We start from the raw sequence: 18,846 nt of genomic DNA on the forward strand, positions 1-18,846 counted from the left end.
TTAGTCCCATAACTGGGAAATTACAAATACATATATACATATATATATATATACATACGCCTCATTCAAATGGTTGATGTGGGTTTCATTGTGTTGATTTAATTGCACGCACACTAGGCTTCAACTGGCTGATGTTACAAGCCTGAGCACAACTAATTCTTTTTCTGCCTTTCTGGTTTCATTAGTCTGTGAAACGACTGGAGCCATACACACTAGTTGTTGTGAGACAAGGGCTCTGAGTCATCAGTTTGCCTCACAACAGGATACTAGAGCACACCCAAAACCCACACACATACGCACAGACATATTTTGGACTGTGCTGGAGCAGGAAAAACTCCTGGGAGGCAAGTACGTGTTGAAGTCCTGCCCACATATCAGCCTGCCGCGGCGGGAAAGAGTCTCAGTAGTCGGAGTGATTTCTTACCCCGCCTGGCATGTTTATGGCCAGAGTGTGTGTGTCCCTCCAAATATGAGTTCCTGTGCACCAGCATGCTCTGAATGTATAGTGTCATTTGTCTATAGGTGGACTTTAGTCCAAACATGCACAGACAGACACAAGCTTCATTCTGTTGGATCGGCAAAGTCTTAAAATGCAGCACATCCCTATAGATGCCAGATTTGAGGTCATAATTCACACCTTTCCGTGAAGTGATTACATCGGCCATTAAGCATGAATCAGCCTTTGAGGACTCATAGTTTATCATCTGAGAATGATTTATTTACCGTAGATCTACTGTGCACTGCTTGTGATTTTTAAATTTTCGGTTAATACTTTACAGGTAAGCTATAGTGCTGTCCATGGCTTTGGACTAAAAGGAGTCCCACTAGTAATCATTATCTGGGCCTGTTTGTTTTCGCTGTGGTCTCTGTGTTGTGGGAAGGACCATGCTTTACATCCAAGCGTCCTGGCAGCCCATCATCTATCCCTGACCAATGTAACCCCGGTCTGTTAGCGAAGCCTCTGTCTCGTTCCTTTGCCTCCAACAAGCAGCCATTAATAAATCATGCTTTGCTCATTACCCAGGCCCTGTTATCAGCTTGCGTCTGTGAAATTGATCTAGTCTGTGCACTTCTTTGCCAGACACTCCAGCTTCTGTCCTTCACATCTTCCAAGGCATCACTGTCGGCGGCTTGTTTCCCCTCTTGACCTTCCCCTCTTCACTCTTCTCTTTGTCTTTCCATTCCCTCCTAATCCCGATGCTCCTTTTGAATTCAAGTCGCATATATTCAGTATCATTAAACTTGAGGTTTTGTGCCAAAAATCTTTAATAGAATATAATATTCTGTTGGCATCTCTGTGGTTTCTCTGTGGTTTGTGTGACCCTAAAACTGTTGAACCACAAGTGATGAAAGTGCGTTAGAGTTAGAGCACCACACCCAATGGCAGAGAACTCTTCAAGAAATTGCTACCCCTTAAATGAAAACATTAACTTACAAAAAAAAATCTTTCCAGTTGCTCCAGAATATTGATTAAAATCATATATAAGTCCAACCCTCTTCAAACCACCCATATGTCAGCATGCTCAGGTTCTGAGATTGAGTCTGAACACTCGAGTGTTCCCAATTAGCCCCGCCACTCATTTCATTCCCAGAGGCACTTCTTCTCCATTACTCCTAATGAGATCCGTTCAGAGAAAAACATCCCAAGGCCAGGTCTTCCTATTAGACCTTTTTTACGTGAGCCTTTTCAGTAAGCCTCTTTGCCATTGGTCCAGATTGGAACTGATTCAGGTTGGCCATCTGAACACAGATGTTAAAGACCTGCCTGAGCTAATACATGCCGGCACTGCCATACACTAGGCTATCCAGTGCTGGCTCATACGGCCGTTTACCCTGCAGAGAAGAACTCAACTCCTGTGTTATTAAATCTGAACCAGCTGAAGCTGAAGGTATTTGAGTTTGTTTCTATTTATATGGACCCAAATAAAGTCTGGGACCTACTGCAGAAGACCCCTGACGCTGTAGACAGGAACAAAAATATTCTGTCTCTGTATATGACTGTCTTTTTTGTTAGTCTCCATCTAAATCCTTTGAGTAGCCAAGACAGAGAGAGAGAATAGCGTTGTGGAGCCTCATTTATTGCTCCCATCTGTTTAAGTCTTTTTACTACTGGAAGTGAATTTGAGGGGCAGGAGCATTCTGTAGCATGCAGATGTTCTTTTCCTGCTCTTTGCACCGAGTCATTAAGTGTGGCGTAGCACTGGATATAAGGTTGGCAGACAAAGCTAGCTGGCTCTGCATGTCTGGTTTTAACATGCTGAAGTTCTATGGAGACTTTTGGAGGCAGATCACCCTGGTTTTAATTTTCTAAAATATGTGCACGCTTCTGTGTCTGCACGCTTTCACATAAAAGATTTCACTGTTGTCGCTCCTCCTCACACACCCTTAGCATATGCACATACCGTTGATTCAGTAATCCACTCAAGACTCTGGTCGCCATCCATCAGAGCCCGGACCCATCTCATGTCAACATCAAAGAGCTTGTGTCTCATCGTGATCTGAAAACCTGTTCCACCGACGCTCCGGCTTCCTTCCATGTTTTAGTGGTGTCTGCACGCAACACCATTACTCCTCATTAATGTCAGCTCAGCCTGTCAGAGACCGTGTTATCGCTTGTTAAAATTAAGCATGCTGCTTCATACACGAGGAGTTTGCCTTTCTTTTTAAAAGCCTTTCAGTTTCACACTACACCCACTCTTTTCCTCTGTTATGGATGAAGGGATGCTATTGTGGGGTTAAGTAGCTGCCACACAGGGCAAGGGGAGTCAATTTGTTATCACCGGAGGCTGAACAATGTGTATGTGTCTCAGAACTACCAATAGCTGACCTCAACTCCAGGCTCCCGGTCAGTCCCAATGAAGTTGGGCAACAGACGGCAGCATTAACATAATGAAAAGCCAGTTTGATGGCTATTCTTACCACAGAAACAGAAGCCAGTGTGACACACAGAAGACTGTGTATGTGTGTGTTTTCACTTTCCTGGCAGTGATGGACGTGGCAGTGCTTTTTTACCAGGTCTGATGCAAACCAGTGATGTTCCGTGCCCAGCATCAGCTCTGAATGCAGCACTCACATAAGCACGAAAATATATGCAACTATACAGAACAAATGTACTCGTGCCTTTCTGACCCCACCGCCTCTAGTTGTCTCCATGTGAAAATAAAACAGCCCTGCAGTAATGTGCCACAGTTCATGACTACTTTATAAAGCCCTGCATATTTTAAAGCCACAATATTTGATATTCAATCTGTATCTCTCTTTCCTCCTGGCCAGTTTTGATAATGTGATTGCGGACCTCATTCTATTCAACATTCACTTTTATCCAATAAGCTCTTGTCTCCCATCTCAGGAAATTAAGTTGTCATCCTGTGTCTCTTTCATTAATGTGAATATCTTTTCATTGCTGTTTATTAAATTCCAGGTAGCAGCCGATGAGACTATTGCCAGAGGTGATTCAAATTGTGGGGTTAGATATTTAACTCTCTAGCTTGTCAGTGCATTATTAATACAGATCATGAATTGAAAGTCTTTTCTACAAAAATTATTCATGCATTTGAACAGGCAAAGAGCACTATATTTCTGCTGTCTGGGCCCCGGTTAATCAGCTCTAACGAAATGAAAAATCTTGTCTTTCTCTCCTGTGGAATTTGTTTTTTTAAAAAATTGTTTTAAGCAGCTTTTTATCTGCTGTCTGTCTCTCTTCCACCTCCACAGGTGGACCTGGGGTTCTTGCGCTTCGTCTCAGCCATAGGCACCCAGGGCGCCATTTCCCAGGAGACGCGGAGGATTTACTTTGTCAAGTCCTACAAAGTGGATGTCAGCTCGAATGGAGAGGACTGGATCACTTTGAAGGAAGGTTCTAAACAAAAGGTAGGTTCCTCAACTTTTGTTTGCTCAGTGTTTGATTAGCCAGTAATGACATCTTCTCTTGACTCTAAGTGCTGATATTAACTTATTTTGCAGTGAAAACAAAGGATGAGATTAGAGACTAGAAAATAGATAAGAAAAATTGTTTTTGCATTCGTCTCTCCAGTGACTATGTCATAAAAACCATCCCTGCACATGCAATGCACTTGGAATGTCCCATCTTGGTAAAGAAGCCAAGTGACTTGAATTGTGGCCTGCTCCAAGTTGCCTCTGAGCTCAACAAAAGGGGGAATACCCAGCTATATGTACTGAGTCTCTGTTTCCCAACGTGCAATTACACACTTTGCTCTGTGTGGTAATGTCCCCACTATCTGTGTAAGTGGATGGTATTTAAAGCACAGACATATGAGCGGTGCTCATATGGCATTGTAGCAGTATAGGGAGGATTATGTAAAGAATGTAGCCACAGTTCTATGTTAAGCAACCGTCAAGTTGTTGTAAAACAAATGGGGGCAACAAAAGACTTGACAAATTAGAGTTAAAGGGAGTATGGATAGAAAGAAATATGCAATGTTTGAACAGCTGGTAGAGGAGAGAGGGAAGATAACAGAAAGGAAAAGGAGGGATAGCATGCTTGACCAGAGCCTGAGAGGCTCTAACCATTGATTGCTGATCAGTCAAACAGACCAGATTTTGTCCATCTGGAGGCCAACACACGCTTCAACGGGGTCAGGTGTCCACAGGGTCAGAGAGACATGTGTGCATCTGACAGTTGTGTGTGTGTGTGTGTGTGATGTGTAAACACCACAAGGCAAAGCCACACGTGGAGCAAAAAAGTTCTTAACAACAACAGAGCATCCAAATAAGCGTGTGTGTGTGCTGCAGTGTACACATGCCCCAGGGCCTAACTATTTTATGTTCTCTGAAGTACACAGTCCCCCCCCTGTAAAGTATGGGCTTAAAGGTGCCGTGGTAAGGCCGCCCTGTGTTTTCCGGACTCCAAAGTGCTTTTGTGCGGAGGGGCACCATTTGCTACATGCTGAGCCTGCAGTTTGGCATCTTAGCACAGCTCTGGAAAAAGCCACTTTACAGTTTGTGAGTGGAGAGGAAGCTCAGCGTGACATTTAAGAGATTGGATGACTTGGTTGCAGAATCCCTTAGCGAGGTGGATGACAGGTATTGCATTGGGTTGCAGAGCGGTAGGCAGGCTATATGGACTAATGTGTGTGTTTTAGTGAAACTGTTATCTTTCTATCTGTCAGTCCATCCTGCTCTTCTCAGCTGGATTCCTCTCTGCTCCATAGCTACTCTCTCGGGTGGGTCGGGAGGTCATATGGTCACCAGTGTGATTCAGTTACGCAGAATGAACTGCGATGGACTGTGGGGAGTTGTTTTGCTGGGTGGCCAGCCTCTTCGTATGGTGCTTGTAAACTGTCAGCCGACCCCAGGGGAGAACGTTGACATTAGTGACCTTTAAACAAGACACTGCAGTAAAACCTCCACCAAATCTGGAACTAGAAGACAGAAAAAGGGCATCTTGAGACGGTCTGATCTTGTCAGTGTTACACATATTGCCTCAGGTTTCACAGTCACAGGTCGCAGCATGTTTGTGGATGTGACACAAGAGGAAGTGCTAGGGCAATTTCAGGGTGGATGGGGAAACAGTGAAATCACTCTCACATGTGATATTTTCTCCATGTATAAAAGTTGCACAGCATGACACCACAGTGTGAATATTATCCTTTGAAATATTTAGATTTCCAACGGCATGCGAGTGCCTTCACTCAGTGCACAATAAAACCAATCATTGAGTTCTGCTGTTTCATTTTTTATCTTCAGATTTGACGACACTTGCAGCATCTTAATCATTGAAATCATTTCCCTGCCTGTTTCTTGATACAGTGCGTCCAAGGACTCACAGAAATTTCCACCTTGCATCTCAACATTTGCTGTCAATAATTCACTTTTTCTTCTGCCTCTATCACAGGTTTTTCAAGGCAACACCAACCCTACAGACGTTGCCAAGACGATGCTGCCCAAACCCACGCTAACACGCTTCGTCCGGATCCGTCCCGTTACCTGGGAAACAGGCATCGCGCTGCGCTTCGAGGTGTATGGATGTAAGATATCAGGTGGGTACTGCTGGGATCCCTGCTGCTGCACATACATACACACACACACACACACACATTTCAGGTTTATCATTGCTCAAAGCTGCTGCTGAAAACACACAAATTTTTATTTTACTGGTTATATTTTAACTGAAAATAAAAAACACAGAAACACGATAATCAAATGCTGCTGTTAACTTATAATCTCTGCACATGCCCCCATGTCGGTTTAGCTGTCTTCTTGTGAAAACATACATGGTGTTTCCCATCCTGGCCCCAGTTGCAAAAACACCTTACTTTTGTCAGATGTGAGATGATGCTGTGTTTCTGTGAGAGTCCTGCTCTGAGGCTGAAGCAAGCTGCTGCATAATAAAGGAGTGGCGCACGAAGGAGGATTACCTATTTATGTTACCCCATGTTTAGATGTACCTCATTCAATATAAATGCAGCCAACAGCTGGCAGGAAGAGAGAGCTGGAGGTGGGAGGGATCTATATGGTCCCATCCCTCCTGCTGATCTGGTCTCAGCCTCCTCTTTAGCCACAGTCTGTCTTTTGCTTACAGAGCTTTGATTTTAGCAGAGCTCTTCTCATCTTTGCCTTTTTCTGTTAATGTTCATTTAATGAGTGGTTTGTGTGTGTATGTGTGGCTCACTTTCATATGGTTTTAGCACATCTGTCTGCATCTCTTCGGGTTTATGAGCGTGTGTATTGAATGTTAATTAGTGCTTACCACTTGGATAGGAATATATCTTACAAGGACAAAACAGCAATATTTTCGTCAGTGTTGTTAGTGCAGTTTTAAGCCTTGGATTAAAGTTCAATCAGGATTAGTTGCATTCTGCCAAATGTGCTCATATTCAAAATATATAAGTGTTTTGTGTTTGTGTGTGTGTGTGTGTGGAGCTTTGCAGTTATGCATTACAAATGCGTTACCGTTCATGTAATAGCAGAGACAAGGCACTGTGGGTACAGCAGGGTTACAGATGGGGCGTGTGTTTCGGGCGCAGGACCAGACCGCTGCACAGAGCGTAAACACATCACAGGATCGAAGTCACCACAGGGCCTCCTTAAGGACGTCAGAACCCCTGGGTGCTCTGAAGACACTGCCAGCTCCACTGCAGGCTAGCAGTGCAGTCGAAGACAGAAAAATTGTGGGGCTCTTGAGGGCTGCATAAACTCAGTGACTCACCCCGCTCTACCTTGAGTTATGAATCACTGATACCAGAACTTTATTGAAAAACTTGGCAGAAATACGGAAGTTCAGCTAAACTTTTACTGAAAAATGCTCCCATAGTAACACGGTGAACAGTGCAACAAAAAGTGACAAAAATTAGAGGTGGAGAGTTATATAAACCTTCTCAAAAGTATGTGTGTGTTTGTATGTGTGTGTGTGTGTGTGTGTGTGTGTGTGTGTGTGTAGCAGCATGTTGGAAGATTTTTCCATCATCATGGTCGCGTGCTCATGCTGATACAAACAGCTACTCATTAATGAAAAGATCCACCACCCTGTTGTTAGTAAATATGCCATGGTATATAAATATCTCTGATGAACCACTGATGCTCCACCCTAAACCTAAATGTGGCCCACACAGCCATGTATCACCATCTACAAGCGCACAGTCCACAAACACACGTGTTTGTTCCTCTGGGTGTGTCATTGCATGCCATCTCTGAAGCTTCTGTGATCGCAGCTGAAGTCAATTAAGAGCTCCAGATGAGCCAGGGAGTTCACCCAAGTGTCTAAACTCGCACCAGACATGCACATATACACTTTCAATCACACACATGTACCTTTCTCTGTTGTCTTCTGACTTCGAGGGCGGTATGTTTGCATTGCCTTACCTTTGCGTTACCAGAGACTAGCTCATGTGGTCATTCTCAAAACACACCTCGACAAGAAACAACAGAAAGAAGGTAAAAAAAAAAAAACACCCAGAAAAGGAAAGGGCACTTCTCCACTCCCAGCATTTATTCCTTGAGTTCCGAATTATCAGAATTCAGGACCAGAGATTCATCTCACAGATCTGATTAGGAGCTGCTTTAGATAACCGGAGAGAGAAAAAAAAGTCTGAATGTAGTGTTGTTCCTCATGTTCGTTTTTCCCAGATGCAGCGACACTATTGAATCCTGTACAGTGCACGCTTAGTCTCACACACACACACACACACACACAGAACATGGCCAGATTTAGTCCTCCTTGGTAGCCAGATAGTAAATATTTTATTGCTTACCACAGGTCCCTGACTCAGTGTCTTGGGATTAACAGAGAAAGGTTGGGAAGAAAAAAATAGGAAGATTTAGCTCTAATACAAGTTGCTGATTGTCACACTTCTAATGGTAATTACCACACCAAGAAACATTTTGGGGTGCCAGTGTATTATACTCAGCTTCAGAAGCTGTGTAAATGTATTGACAGAAAGATATGGCATCAGTGTCAACATGTTTTCCTCCCAGAGGTGAATCAGATGTGCAGATTTATTAACAATATTATCTTTGAGCTAAAGCTAATATTGTACCATTAAATTTTTACTACTTACTGTTACTCCCATTTGTTGTCTTTTCAATGGGGACCACCTCAAAATGTGGGGGCTCGTTAAGCAAACACTATGGCTTAAAAATAGATACTTTGATCATCTGAAATGTTTATCAGGTTGTCGGTTTGGATCTAGAACTTTACAAAATTCAGGCTGAAACCAGCAAATTCTTCTGAGCTGTAGCAACAAGTTGTCATCCTGTTGAGTTCTTGATATGGAGGGATGACATTAATAAAAAATCTGCAGAGAGTTAGGCTAGGATAAGACCAGAGTAGCAGAATAAAAGAAGGAGAAGTTTGAAAATGTGGACAGGGAGCGAGTTATTAAAAGACACGGTCCCACAGATGTTGACAGCTGTGGAGCAGAAGGCAGATGAGTGCAGCAGAAGATAAAACACAAGGAGAATGTGTTTTTGTGCATGAGTATATGTGAGTCTATTGAGGGAGGAGGGTGGTGGATAAGGGAGATGAAAAGAAAAAAGTGCTCCCAGAATGCAGGACGTGGAAGCACCAACTGAGAGGAGGGTTTTAATTGGCTGCCTGGAGACAACCGCTTCAGGCAGAGGAATTAGTATGCATGAGATCTGCAGACAGAGAGAAAGAGAAAAAGAACAGAGGAAGAGATCACAGTAACATCACAAAGAGTTTGGGGAATTGCCTTCCTCACTTTGACTTTCGCTATCCCTGTTGTCCATATATGAACCAGAAACTCACCAAACTACACTACAGGCATGGTAAATGTTGTTGAACATCAAGCCTTTGGTTATAGATCAAGTCTTTTGTTGCTTATGTACCCATCATCTCTGTAGGTTTTCATTAGTTTGTATCATAAAGCTAAGCACCTTTTGCTTTCCTTTTTGTCTTTCAGAGTATCCATGCTCAGGCATGCTGGGAATGGTTTCAGGTTTGATCACTGACAACCAGATCACTGCATCCTCTCATACGGACCGGAGCTGGGTACCAGAGAACGCCCGCCTGCTGACCAGCAGGACAGGGTGGACCCTACTGCCCCAACCCCAGCCTTTCACCAGCGAATGGTTACAGGTGGATCTTGGTGAGGAGAAGCTGATGAAGGGGTTGATCATCCAGGGAGGGAAACACCGTGAAAACAAAGTTTTCATGAAGAAATTCCGCCTCGGCTACAGTAACAATGGCTCTGACTGGAGGATGGTGTTGGACAGCAGTGGGAACAAACCAAAGGTTAGAGCTTTTGAATGTCTGGTGTTGGTCAGATGCCTCAATAGCACTGAACAATGCTTAAGTTTGCCCAAAATCCTTGGAGTATTTGTTCAGTTCTGCCGAGAAATCAGAAGGATAAGTGTAACCAAGAAACCAAGGAACCCAGCACTGTTGAAAAATGATGTGAATATATTCTTTTTAAAATGTCACTCAGATACATCAGAACATCGATTCAGATGAAGACGCCTTTAGTCAGTTTTCATCAGAGCGTTGTGCCTGGCAGTTGTGTGTCATTGCCAGTCAATTTCAGCAGTGCAGCAGTTTTGAATCACGTTAGGATAAGCATCTCAACTCTCTCACAGTTTTTTCCCAGTTCTATCCTCCTGCTTTCTATTCTGCACCATGCACACTGTTCAACTCTTTCAATGGATAGTGAAACCTCTCCAGAGAGGGAGGAGGAGTGAAAGGAGTCGGGGAAAACAGGGGAGGGGAAGACGAGGACGAGAGAGGAAAGAACACACAACATAGAGAAGTGACCCAAGATTTATCTGCCAGTGTCACCTCGTGCACAGAAGACACACACCAACACTTTGCTTAATGCACGCACACGCTCACACACAAAGAATGTATATATATATATATATATATATATATATATATATATATATATATATATATATATATATATATATGAGCACATACACATCCACACACGCACCTCCGAGAAGAGTTGCAACAGCCCGTCCCCAATTACAAGCATCCTTGACAGGGCATAAATCTGATCCAGATGGGCTGATGGTTGATTTATGAAGGGAGTAAGGAGGATCCATATCCCCCTTGTCCTAGTTAGCCGCCTCTCTTCCCTCGCCTGAGAGGTTCCCAGCATCTGAGTTGCACCAGGCTCCTTTATGTGATCACACCCATTAATCCACTTCCATCAATCCTCTATCTCCTCCTTTGCTTGCATCTCTAGCACACACGTTCTCCTCTTTTTTCCCCTCATTTGTTCCATTACTTGTGGAAGATCTGAGGCAGAGTTGGAGGAGCCCAAAGTTGTCTTTGACAGAGGTGTGTGTCATGCTGTCTTTGCTGCTGCCCCTCTGTGTCACTTGCCTAAGCTGTGCTTTGGAAGCCAACAAGATGAGAGAGATCTGGTCATCTTCTGTTCTTCACTGTCATCTTTCCCCCCAACCAGCACATGCCACCCCTTCACCCCACCACTGGATCTTAGATGGCAAGTCTGCCTCAGGGTGTCTGCCTTTGGAGAGCTGCATGAGTCAAACACCTAGCAGTGACCATACAGTATCAGAAATATTGTGCTTTGTCTTTTTTCACTCACTCTTTCCTCTCTGCCTCTGTCCCTCTTCCTCTCCTCTCTCCTTTTCCTTGCCAGATATTTGAAGGAAACAGCAACTACGACACTCCTGAGCTGAGGATGGTGGAGCCCCTGCTGACCCGTTTCATCAGAATTTACCCAGAGAGGGCCACTCTTGCTGGCATGGGCCTTCGACTCGAGCTCCTTGGTTGCGAAATTGAAGGTATTATAAAATCTTTTGCATTGTCTGTGTTCTAGCTCAATTATCACTGAAATTTTGGTACAATATGTGCAAAAGCAAGTAGCAATGGCACTTGATGGTGACATTTCTGCCTGTGGTGTTGATTCCACTACTCACAGTAATGGCACTTCTTCCAGTGTTGGTAAAGTTACTACCCAGAGTGAAACCTCTTCACCCATACTAATGACATTTCCAGCTGTGGTAATGCTTTAGCCATAGTAATGAAACATTCGGTCCTGGTTGTAACCTGTAACGTCACTAGTCTTGGCCATTTTTATTTTTTACATTTTTAGACAATAGTCTCTGCCAACACTTTGACTCAGTACATACATTCACAGACAGTGTTCACAACCGGCATGTCTTGACACACACACACATAGGTGAGCCATCTATCATCCCAGCTAATGACATGGCTGTGAGTATCTTGCACTTCATGACTGCCACAGTTGGGGTTATTTAAAGATGTGTGTGAGGGCTCCCTGTGTTGAGTACACAGCTGTCCAGCTCCTGCTCTTTATCCCTACAAGGGACAGTTGTCTTGTCTCCCTGGTACATCAAAGCTACCCCCACAGATAGCCACTTTTAGAGGGGATCAAATGAAAGCCCACCTGACCCAGTAGGATTATTGCAGCCTGGCCCCATCGCACTCCTTCCAACCCCTGCATGTATTTCTTCTTTCAAAGGGCCGCACACACTTTGCTATCTTAAAATTACCCCTGTTTTTTTTCCTAGCTCTTTATCAGTCTGACTCTCAAAGCTGATGTAGCACAGAAACAGCTTGGCGATTTAAGAGTGTGTAGTGCTAGCCCTAAGTGGATTTACATATTGGATTTCAGGGAGGCCCATTCTGCTATAAGCCTCATGGACTCCCACCGGGGGCTTTAGTCAGATGATAATGCTTGTTTTCAGTGTTAATGCCAAACACACACACACAGACATAAACACACACATAGTAACCACAATCACCCTGCCAACCATGTGGTTACAGGCATGTATACACAATCACGAACATGCACAGGTGCTTACAATACTGTGAGTGTGCACATGTCTGTGTGCGTGTGTGCCTGTGGCAAACCATAGCAGGAGGGCTAAATACTCATTTCTGTGAGAGGCTCCCCTGACGCAGCACTGACCCCATCCCTGACCTTCTCCACCCTGAATCTGACAGAGGCTGATCTGCCTCATATTTCATCTAGCAGAGGGAGCGAGCAAGAGCATTGACTCACACACATGCACACACACTCACAATCTCACACACAGATACTGTACAAATACATTTTTCAGGCGGTTCAGCTCCTATCTGTCTATGTCTGTCTCTCTCTGCACCTCTCTCCTCTTCCTTTTTTCTCCCTCTACACTGGGGAAGCCCGTTTATTACTCAGTCAGTGTAAACACACACAAATGTACCCACACCGCAGAACGGCTGTGTGGCAGCGGAGTGTGGAGTGGATTTAGAGCCATGCCCACATCCAAGTACAGCAAGGCCATAATGATAGGGCACCATGGCAGCCAGAGGCCCTGCCTATAGCCAATCCCAAGCTCTGTTTCTGCATCTTTGATTCTGAGCCGCCTAAGCCCCAAGCTCTACGCTTTAGCTTCAGTTCTATTTAGTATACACCCACACCTCCGCAGCACGATAAAGGGAGGAATGCTAAAAGCTCAGATCTAGATTGAAGGCTGACATGCTGAACTTATGTATTCATATTTCAGTGTTTTCCTATTTTAACTATAAAGCACGCTGAGAACCTTTTCAGACTACAAGTACACCCCATGGAAACACTCTTTACATCTCATCCCTCTTAAAAGTACTGTACTTTAATTCTGAACACGCTGTCTGTGTTGATTCTTTTGTTTGAGGGATATTCATATCCAGTTTCTAGCTTTTGTCCTTATCACAATTTGATTCACTTATTTCAGGCTGCTACCAAATGAACTTGACATGACGAAGCAGTATCCCTCTAAACCATAGTGTGTCATTTGAGATGGAATCTAACGATATGATAATGTTAATAGCTAATATTCCAAAATAAATGTCCTCTCTTTCACTGAAAAAATGGGAAAAACAGAAATGATGGCTTGCTTCAAATATAAAAAATATGAACCATATCACAAAGCAATTCAAATAAAGCCCCGCCCCCAACAGCCCCTGCATTTTCCATGTTGAATTTAAAATCTAATGTTTGTTGTCTACTATTTCTCTTCCTCTCAACCTTTGCAGCTCCCACACTCCCGCCTACCACACTGGTCCCGAGCACTACTCCGTCGGACGAGTGTGACGACGACCAGGCGAGCTGCCACAGTGGCACAGGTGATGACTACGATGTGACAGGTGCTAACATCGCCCTCATGAGACTGCAAGCAAACCCCCCTCTACCCCCCTCTTGCCCTTCCTTCTGCTATGGCTCACATTCAATCTGCTCCACTTTCCCAGCTTCAGAGCTCTCTGTCACAGTTAGATTTGATGCCGTAACTAATCTGCCATCTACTGTGCACGCTTCCACACAAGCGTGCATGCACCCACGTCTGTGCTGGCACGTACGCAGCTCTAATTAGCTGCACCTGTAACTGCCACCTCCCCCCCTCAGTCATTCCCTCTTACCTCCACCTCTGCAAACTCCCAAAATTGTTGCACTTGCACCTGAGATCGCTAAATGCGTGCATCCACACACACCTGCTTCTAAGCCCACCAACAGCCATCTCTGCCTCTCTGTCCTTTCCTCTCTCACCTGCCTTGTCCTACGGCACCTTCTTTTCCAATTACTCCTCTTGGCCTCATTTCCCGCTAACCCAGTAACTGTCTGAGCCTGCACTGCTGCCTGCACTCCCCATTAACCAGCAGTCTCCGATGATGAGCATGGCACCATCTCAGTCACGTGTTTTGAAAGCACTATATAAATGCCTTATGGTGGATATACTGAGACAGGGCACTTATAAGACTGAAGGGAATGACAGGGCATGTGTGGCTTAGCTAAATTTAGCTGGCATAAATACATTCAGCATGCATGAGTGCAGTTATTTGAAAAAAAATGTAACTTTGGCTAGGCTAACCATGCTTATGCGTTGTCTTGTGACAGGTGGTACCACGATGCCAGACACCACTACTACTGAAGTGGATACCATTCCAGGTGGGCAGAATGATTCCACATCTTGATAACCACTGAACACAGCACCTTTAAAGATGACATGCCAGAATGTTAAAATATAAATATTTAAGTGTTTTGGATTTTTCTTTTTTTTTTAGATTCATTACCATAGATTTATCAAGAAGCATACCTCAGCTAATTATTGCCAGCTCAAGGCAGCCTCTCTCCTCTGATGTGTGTCTGTTATTAAAGCTGATGATATGGCCCTGAGAGGCTCCCGCTGACAGGGTGAGGGAGGTTGTGTAATGCAGGGCTATCTGATGATTAGCACTGGTGCTCTGTTGATGCCTTCTCAGCATAATCACTAATCACTGGGCTGACACCAGCCTGCACTACACACTGAACACACACACTAAGCACAATAGAAAAACAGGGAAGCAAAATGCAAATGACCACAGGAAATGAGGTGTGCTTTGGGGTCACATGAGCAGACGCACACATCGCGCCGTCTCCTATAGCAGGTTGTTGAGGCAGCCACCAGCTGAGAGGCTGTGCCCGAGTCTGACCTTGGCTAATGGGCCATAGGCTCCACCCAGCCCCCTTCACTCTATCAGCTGACTCCGTGGTCTGTCTGTAGTCTTCTGGGGCACGAGCTATGATAATAGATGAGAGCTGAGAGGTGCAGGTGTGCATGAATGCAGATTTGTGTGTGTAAGAACGTAAAGAAACGTTTGTGGGTAAACACTTATCTGTCTGACTTTTCATTTCCACAGTCTCAAACTATGCATGCTAATCTTTTCTGTGTATTTGTGTCTGTCCTCGTCTCCTTGGATGTGTGCATGCCATGCACTCTAATCTCAGCTGATGTAGTTTCCTTTGGCATTCAGCAAGAAAAACTCTCTATTTCTTTTCACCAAATGGCCAAGTGAGTCATGTGGCTGCTCATCTTATCCACAGCTTGTTGGTAGCCTCAGTCAAAGCCACCCAGGAATGGAAAAAAAAAAGCCAAAGCCATTTTAATTGGGAATGGGATGTCTCGACAAAAAAGTGGCTTGGCATCTGAAATGCGGTTCCACATGGGAATTCCATCCTTTGTGTTTAATGGCTAAATAGAGTCATTTCCCGCAGAAGCTAGTTAAAATCTTCCCATTATTAAAGAGAATGCTAGCTTATATATTCTGTCGTCTGAAGAGCCGCCTCATTGTATCTCTAAAGGCACCTCATGCTGGGGTTCAAGGCTAATGCCCCAAACATCTCACTCCTTTGTGTTCCTTGGAAGTCTTTCTTTATCTAATTTGAAACACACTAATGCCTGAGCTACCACATATTTTCTTGCCTCTACTGAGGGTTCCTCAGTGTGGCATGTGTCCATGGAGGAATTCATTGTTGGAATGGAGCCCCGCAGTTACCATAGATGTCTTCAAACCTCAAGTCTCTGCTCTCATTAAAATCCTGAACTCTCTGCAGGCTGCAGTGAATGTTGCTCTCTCAACTGGACACCATGTCCACACTCCCTTTTCCTTCTCCCTTGTTGTGCGCTTTCCCTGTTTTTAGTGTCCCTCTATGCCTCTCGTTATATACCTTGTTACGTTCACTGAAAGAGATCTTTAACTGCAGTCAAGGTATAATGTCTACCTGAGGTCCGTGCTGTCGGCTCACTTTTTTCTCATGTTAGGGCTATAAGTTTCTTTCTATCCCAGTCTGTTTCTTCCCTCTGAGTTAGCTGCTTTTATCTCTCCCAGCTGTGGGATTCCAAGCTCATGTCCTGCAGTTCTTTGCTGCCCTCTAGTGCTTGTAGCTGCTCAGGGTGATTGGCTGAAGCTCCAAAGTGTAGCCTGCAGTCATATCATCACAGGTCCCAAGGTCATTGTTCTGGTAAAGCCTAGAGCTCTTGGCAATTTCTCATTTTGTAATAAGGAGGATGATGAAATGTGACACATGATCTTGACCTTTCTTCAACACATTTGCAGCTTTTCTGTGGTTTGCCTGTGACTTCGGCTGGGCCAATAATCCATCCTTCTGCAGCTGGACATCAGAGGACACTGGCTCTAGGTGGCAGATCCAGTCCAGTGGCACCCCGACCCTCAACACTGGACCTAACATGGACCACACAGGTGAGGAACCTGTAGGGAACCACTTACTGGGCCATACAAAAAATGTGTGACCCCTTGATGCTGTACAAACAAGTCACATCTCCTTCTTCTACCACACAGTTTTTGTCTGTCAGTGACATCACTTATTTTATCCTACAGGTGGTTCAGGGAATTTCATCTACACTTTAGCAACGGGACCCCAAGAGACTGAAGTGGCTCGACTTGTCAGCCCTGTGGTCAGTTCACCGGACTCAGACCTGTGTGTGTCCTTTTGGTACCACATGTTTGGATCCCACATTGGCACACTGCATATTAAACAGCGCAAACAGACAGTTGATGGACCAGCTGACATCCTGCTGTGGACAGTCAGTGGTCACCAAGGCAATCGTTGGAGGGAAGGTCGTGTCCTTGTGCCACGCACCAACAAACCCTACCAGGTAAATCAAAATCGATTCCTCTTACAGTGTGTGACTTGTTTAGGTATTGACCACTTTGGGCTCTTTCCATTGTGGAATTCTAGAAAAGGTTGCCAAAAAGTCACTTTGTGCTTTTTTTAAGGTGGTGATCGAAAGTCTGGTGGATGCAAAGAGCTGGGGAGACATTGCTGTGGATGACATTAAGGTTCTCAATGGACTCAGCATGACGGATTGTAAAGGTGAGACCTTTAGGGTCCATAGTTGCAATACCCGTATTCAGTTCTTGATAAGAAATACGTCTACACAGTCACAGACTGCAATCTGTTTTCTTTTGGCATTGTATATAATTAGAATTTCTGTCTGAACAGATCCTGACATACCAACTGAGCCAATGCTACCAGAGGATCGCCTCAATGAAATTCGTAAGTCATTGACATGGATGGTTAATTTTATATTGTCCTTTTGGGGAGAAATTTGCTTTCCTCCAGACCTCTCATTGTTTGTGATATACCTCACATCTAAATATCTCTTGCATCTGCCTCTGTCTCTCTCCTCCAGTTGAAGAGATCACTGAATATCCAGACTTTGTGGAGACCAACCAGATTAGCGGAGCAGGCAATATGCTGAAGACACTAGACCCTATCCTCATCACTATCATCGCAATGTCCGCCCTGGGGGTCTTCTTGGGTGCTATCTGCGGTGTGGTCTTGTATTGCGCTTGCTCACACGGAGGCATGTCAGACAGGAACTTATCAGCTTTGGAGAACTACAACTTTGAACTAGTGGACGGTGTTAAGCTAAAGAAGGACAAACTCAATGTACAGAGTTCATACTCAGAGGCGTGAGATGGGACTGAGTGCATTGGTGTGACTTTATGATGTGCAGAGCTCACAGAGTATGCACAAGACTGGCTGTAGGCATATCCTCTCGTATATCTGCGAGTAGGAAGGCTAAACGGACTGCCAACACCCTCAACTCGCTGAGGGACAGGTTCAGGAACCAATGGGAGGTTTGGACTGATCCACGCTTTTCTCAGGAGCTGCAGTAAAAAGAACCTACCAGTAGGGGACACTGTGTACAAATACAATACAGAAAAAAAATATGTACAGATGATTTAGATGATATTTTAATTTTCTATTTTGATTTTCATTCATTTTTACAATCGGATGCTGGTGTTGAGACCAATTTATTAATAATGTTTAAAGTATTTATCATTTTCTGGGAAAGAAAAGTTTTTTTATTATCAGTTCATGAAGGCTGTTGTTTATTTTCAAGTTTTGAAAGTGACGTATCAAAATCGTAAATGAACCATATCCGGCAAAACTGTAGATTTGCCCCGTGGTGTGGCATACAGGGTGTGCCCATAACTCATGATCCTGAAACATGAACCCTTTCCCCTTTTGACTGCTATCACTCTATGAGGGTCCCATTCATGGCAATGTATGGTTCTGACAGTGCCTTTAGTACATTTTGGTTGGCCTCCTCTGTTGATCTGGGTATTTTTTAATGTACATGGCTTAAGTTATGATGACAGGAAACAGGGGCACATTATCTTCTAAATATCTGAAAAGAGGAAAACAATCTATCATGGCGCTTTGTTTTGTTTCTTTGTTGTTTTCTGTCCGAAAACCCACACACTGTAAATAAGTTTTAATATATTTTATTGCGCTTTTTAAAGAAAGTAAAAAAAGGAAAAAAGCTGCAGTATCCCTTTTTTCATGGGTTTGTGTGTGTGTAAATACAATCTTCTGACTGTTTTGTGGAAGGTGCAGTGTTACTGTTTTTAATTTTTAGATAATTTTGTCAGATGAGCAAGATTTGTGTGATGCTGATAATACAGCTGTTTTCAATGTGCATTCAAGCCATCCGTCATCAAAACACCCACTTCACAAAAACACTGAAGGACGAACTAAACCAGTCAAAAGGTAACAAAAAGAAAAAACAGCAAAAAAAAAAACCCCACAGCTGACATGATGAACTGTTTTCTCTCATTTATCTAATCTCTCA

At 44.0% G+C, this 18,846-nt stretch overlaps 1 protein-coding gene across 2 annotated transcripts in view; it reads left to right on the top strand.

Annotated features, from left to right (window-relative positions):
* The window catches only part of nrp1a (neuropilin 1a), a 56,701-nt gene extending 38,105 nt beyond the window's left edge, over window positions 1-18,596 (top strand). The window contains exons 8-18 of one of the 2 annotated variants that reach the window (XM_046370917.1): window positions 3,715-3,870; window positions 5,855-5,999; window positions 9,381-9,712; window positions 11,085-11,229; window positions 13,466-13,576; window positions 14,322-14,372; window positions 16,301-16,444; window positions 16,583-16,860; window positions 16,982-17,078; window positions 17,208-17,261; window positions 17,398-18,596. In XM_046370917.1, the coding sequence (XP_046226873.1) occupies window positions 3,715-3,870; window positions 5,855-5,999; window positions 9,381-9,712; window positions 11,085-11,229; window positions 13,466-13,576; window positions 14,322-14,372; window positions 16,301-16,444; window positions 16,583-16,860; window positions 16,982-17,078; window positions 17,208-17,261; window positions 17,398-17,684 (1,800 nt within the window). In that variant the 3' untranslated portion in view covers window positions 17,685-18,596. The remainder of the gene's footprint in view (window positions 1-3,714; window positions 3,871-5,854; window positions 6,000-9,380; window positions 9,713-11,084; window positions 11,230-13,465; window positions 13,577-14,321; window positions 14,373-16,300; window positions 16,445-16,582; window positions 16,861-16,981; window positions 17,079-17,207; window positions 17,262-17,397) is intronic. The other variant, XM_046370918.1, reaches the window with a different exon arrangement.
* The last annotated feature ends 250 nt before the right edge of the window (window positions 18,597-18,846 follow it).

The sequence above is a fragment of the Scatophagus argus genome, chromosome 18 (genome assembly GCF_020382885.2).
Source record: "Scatophagus argus isolate fScaArg1 chromosome 18, fScaArg1.pri, whole genome shotgun sequence".
NCBI classification, from domain to species: Eukaryota; Metazoa; Chordata; class Actinopteri; family Scatophagidae; genus Scatophagus; species Scatophagus argus.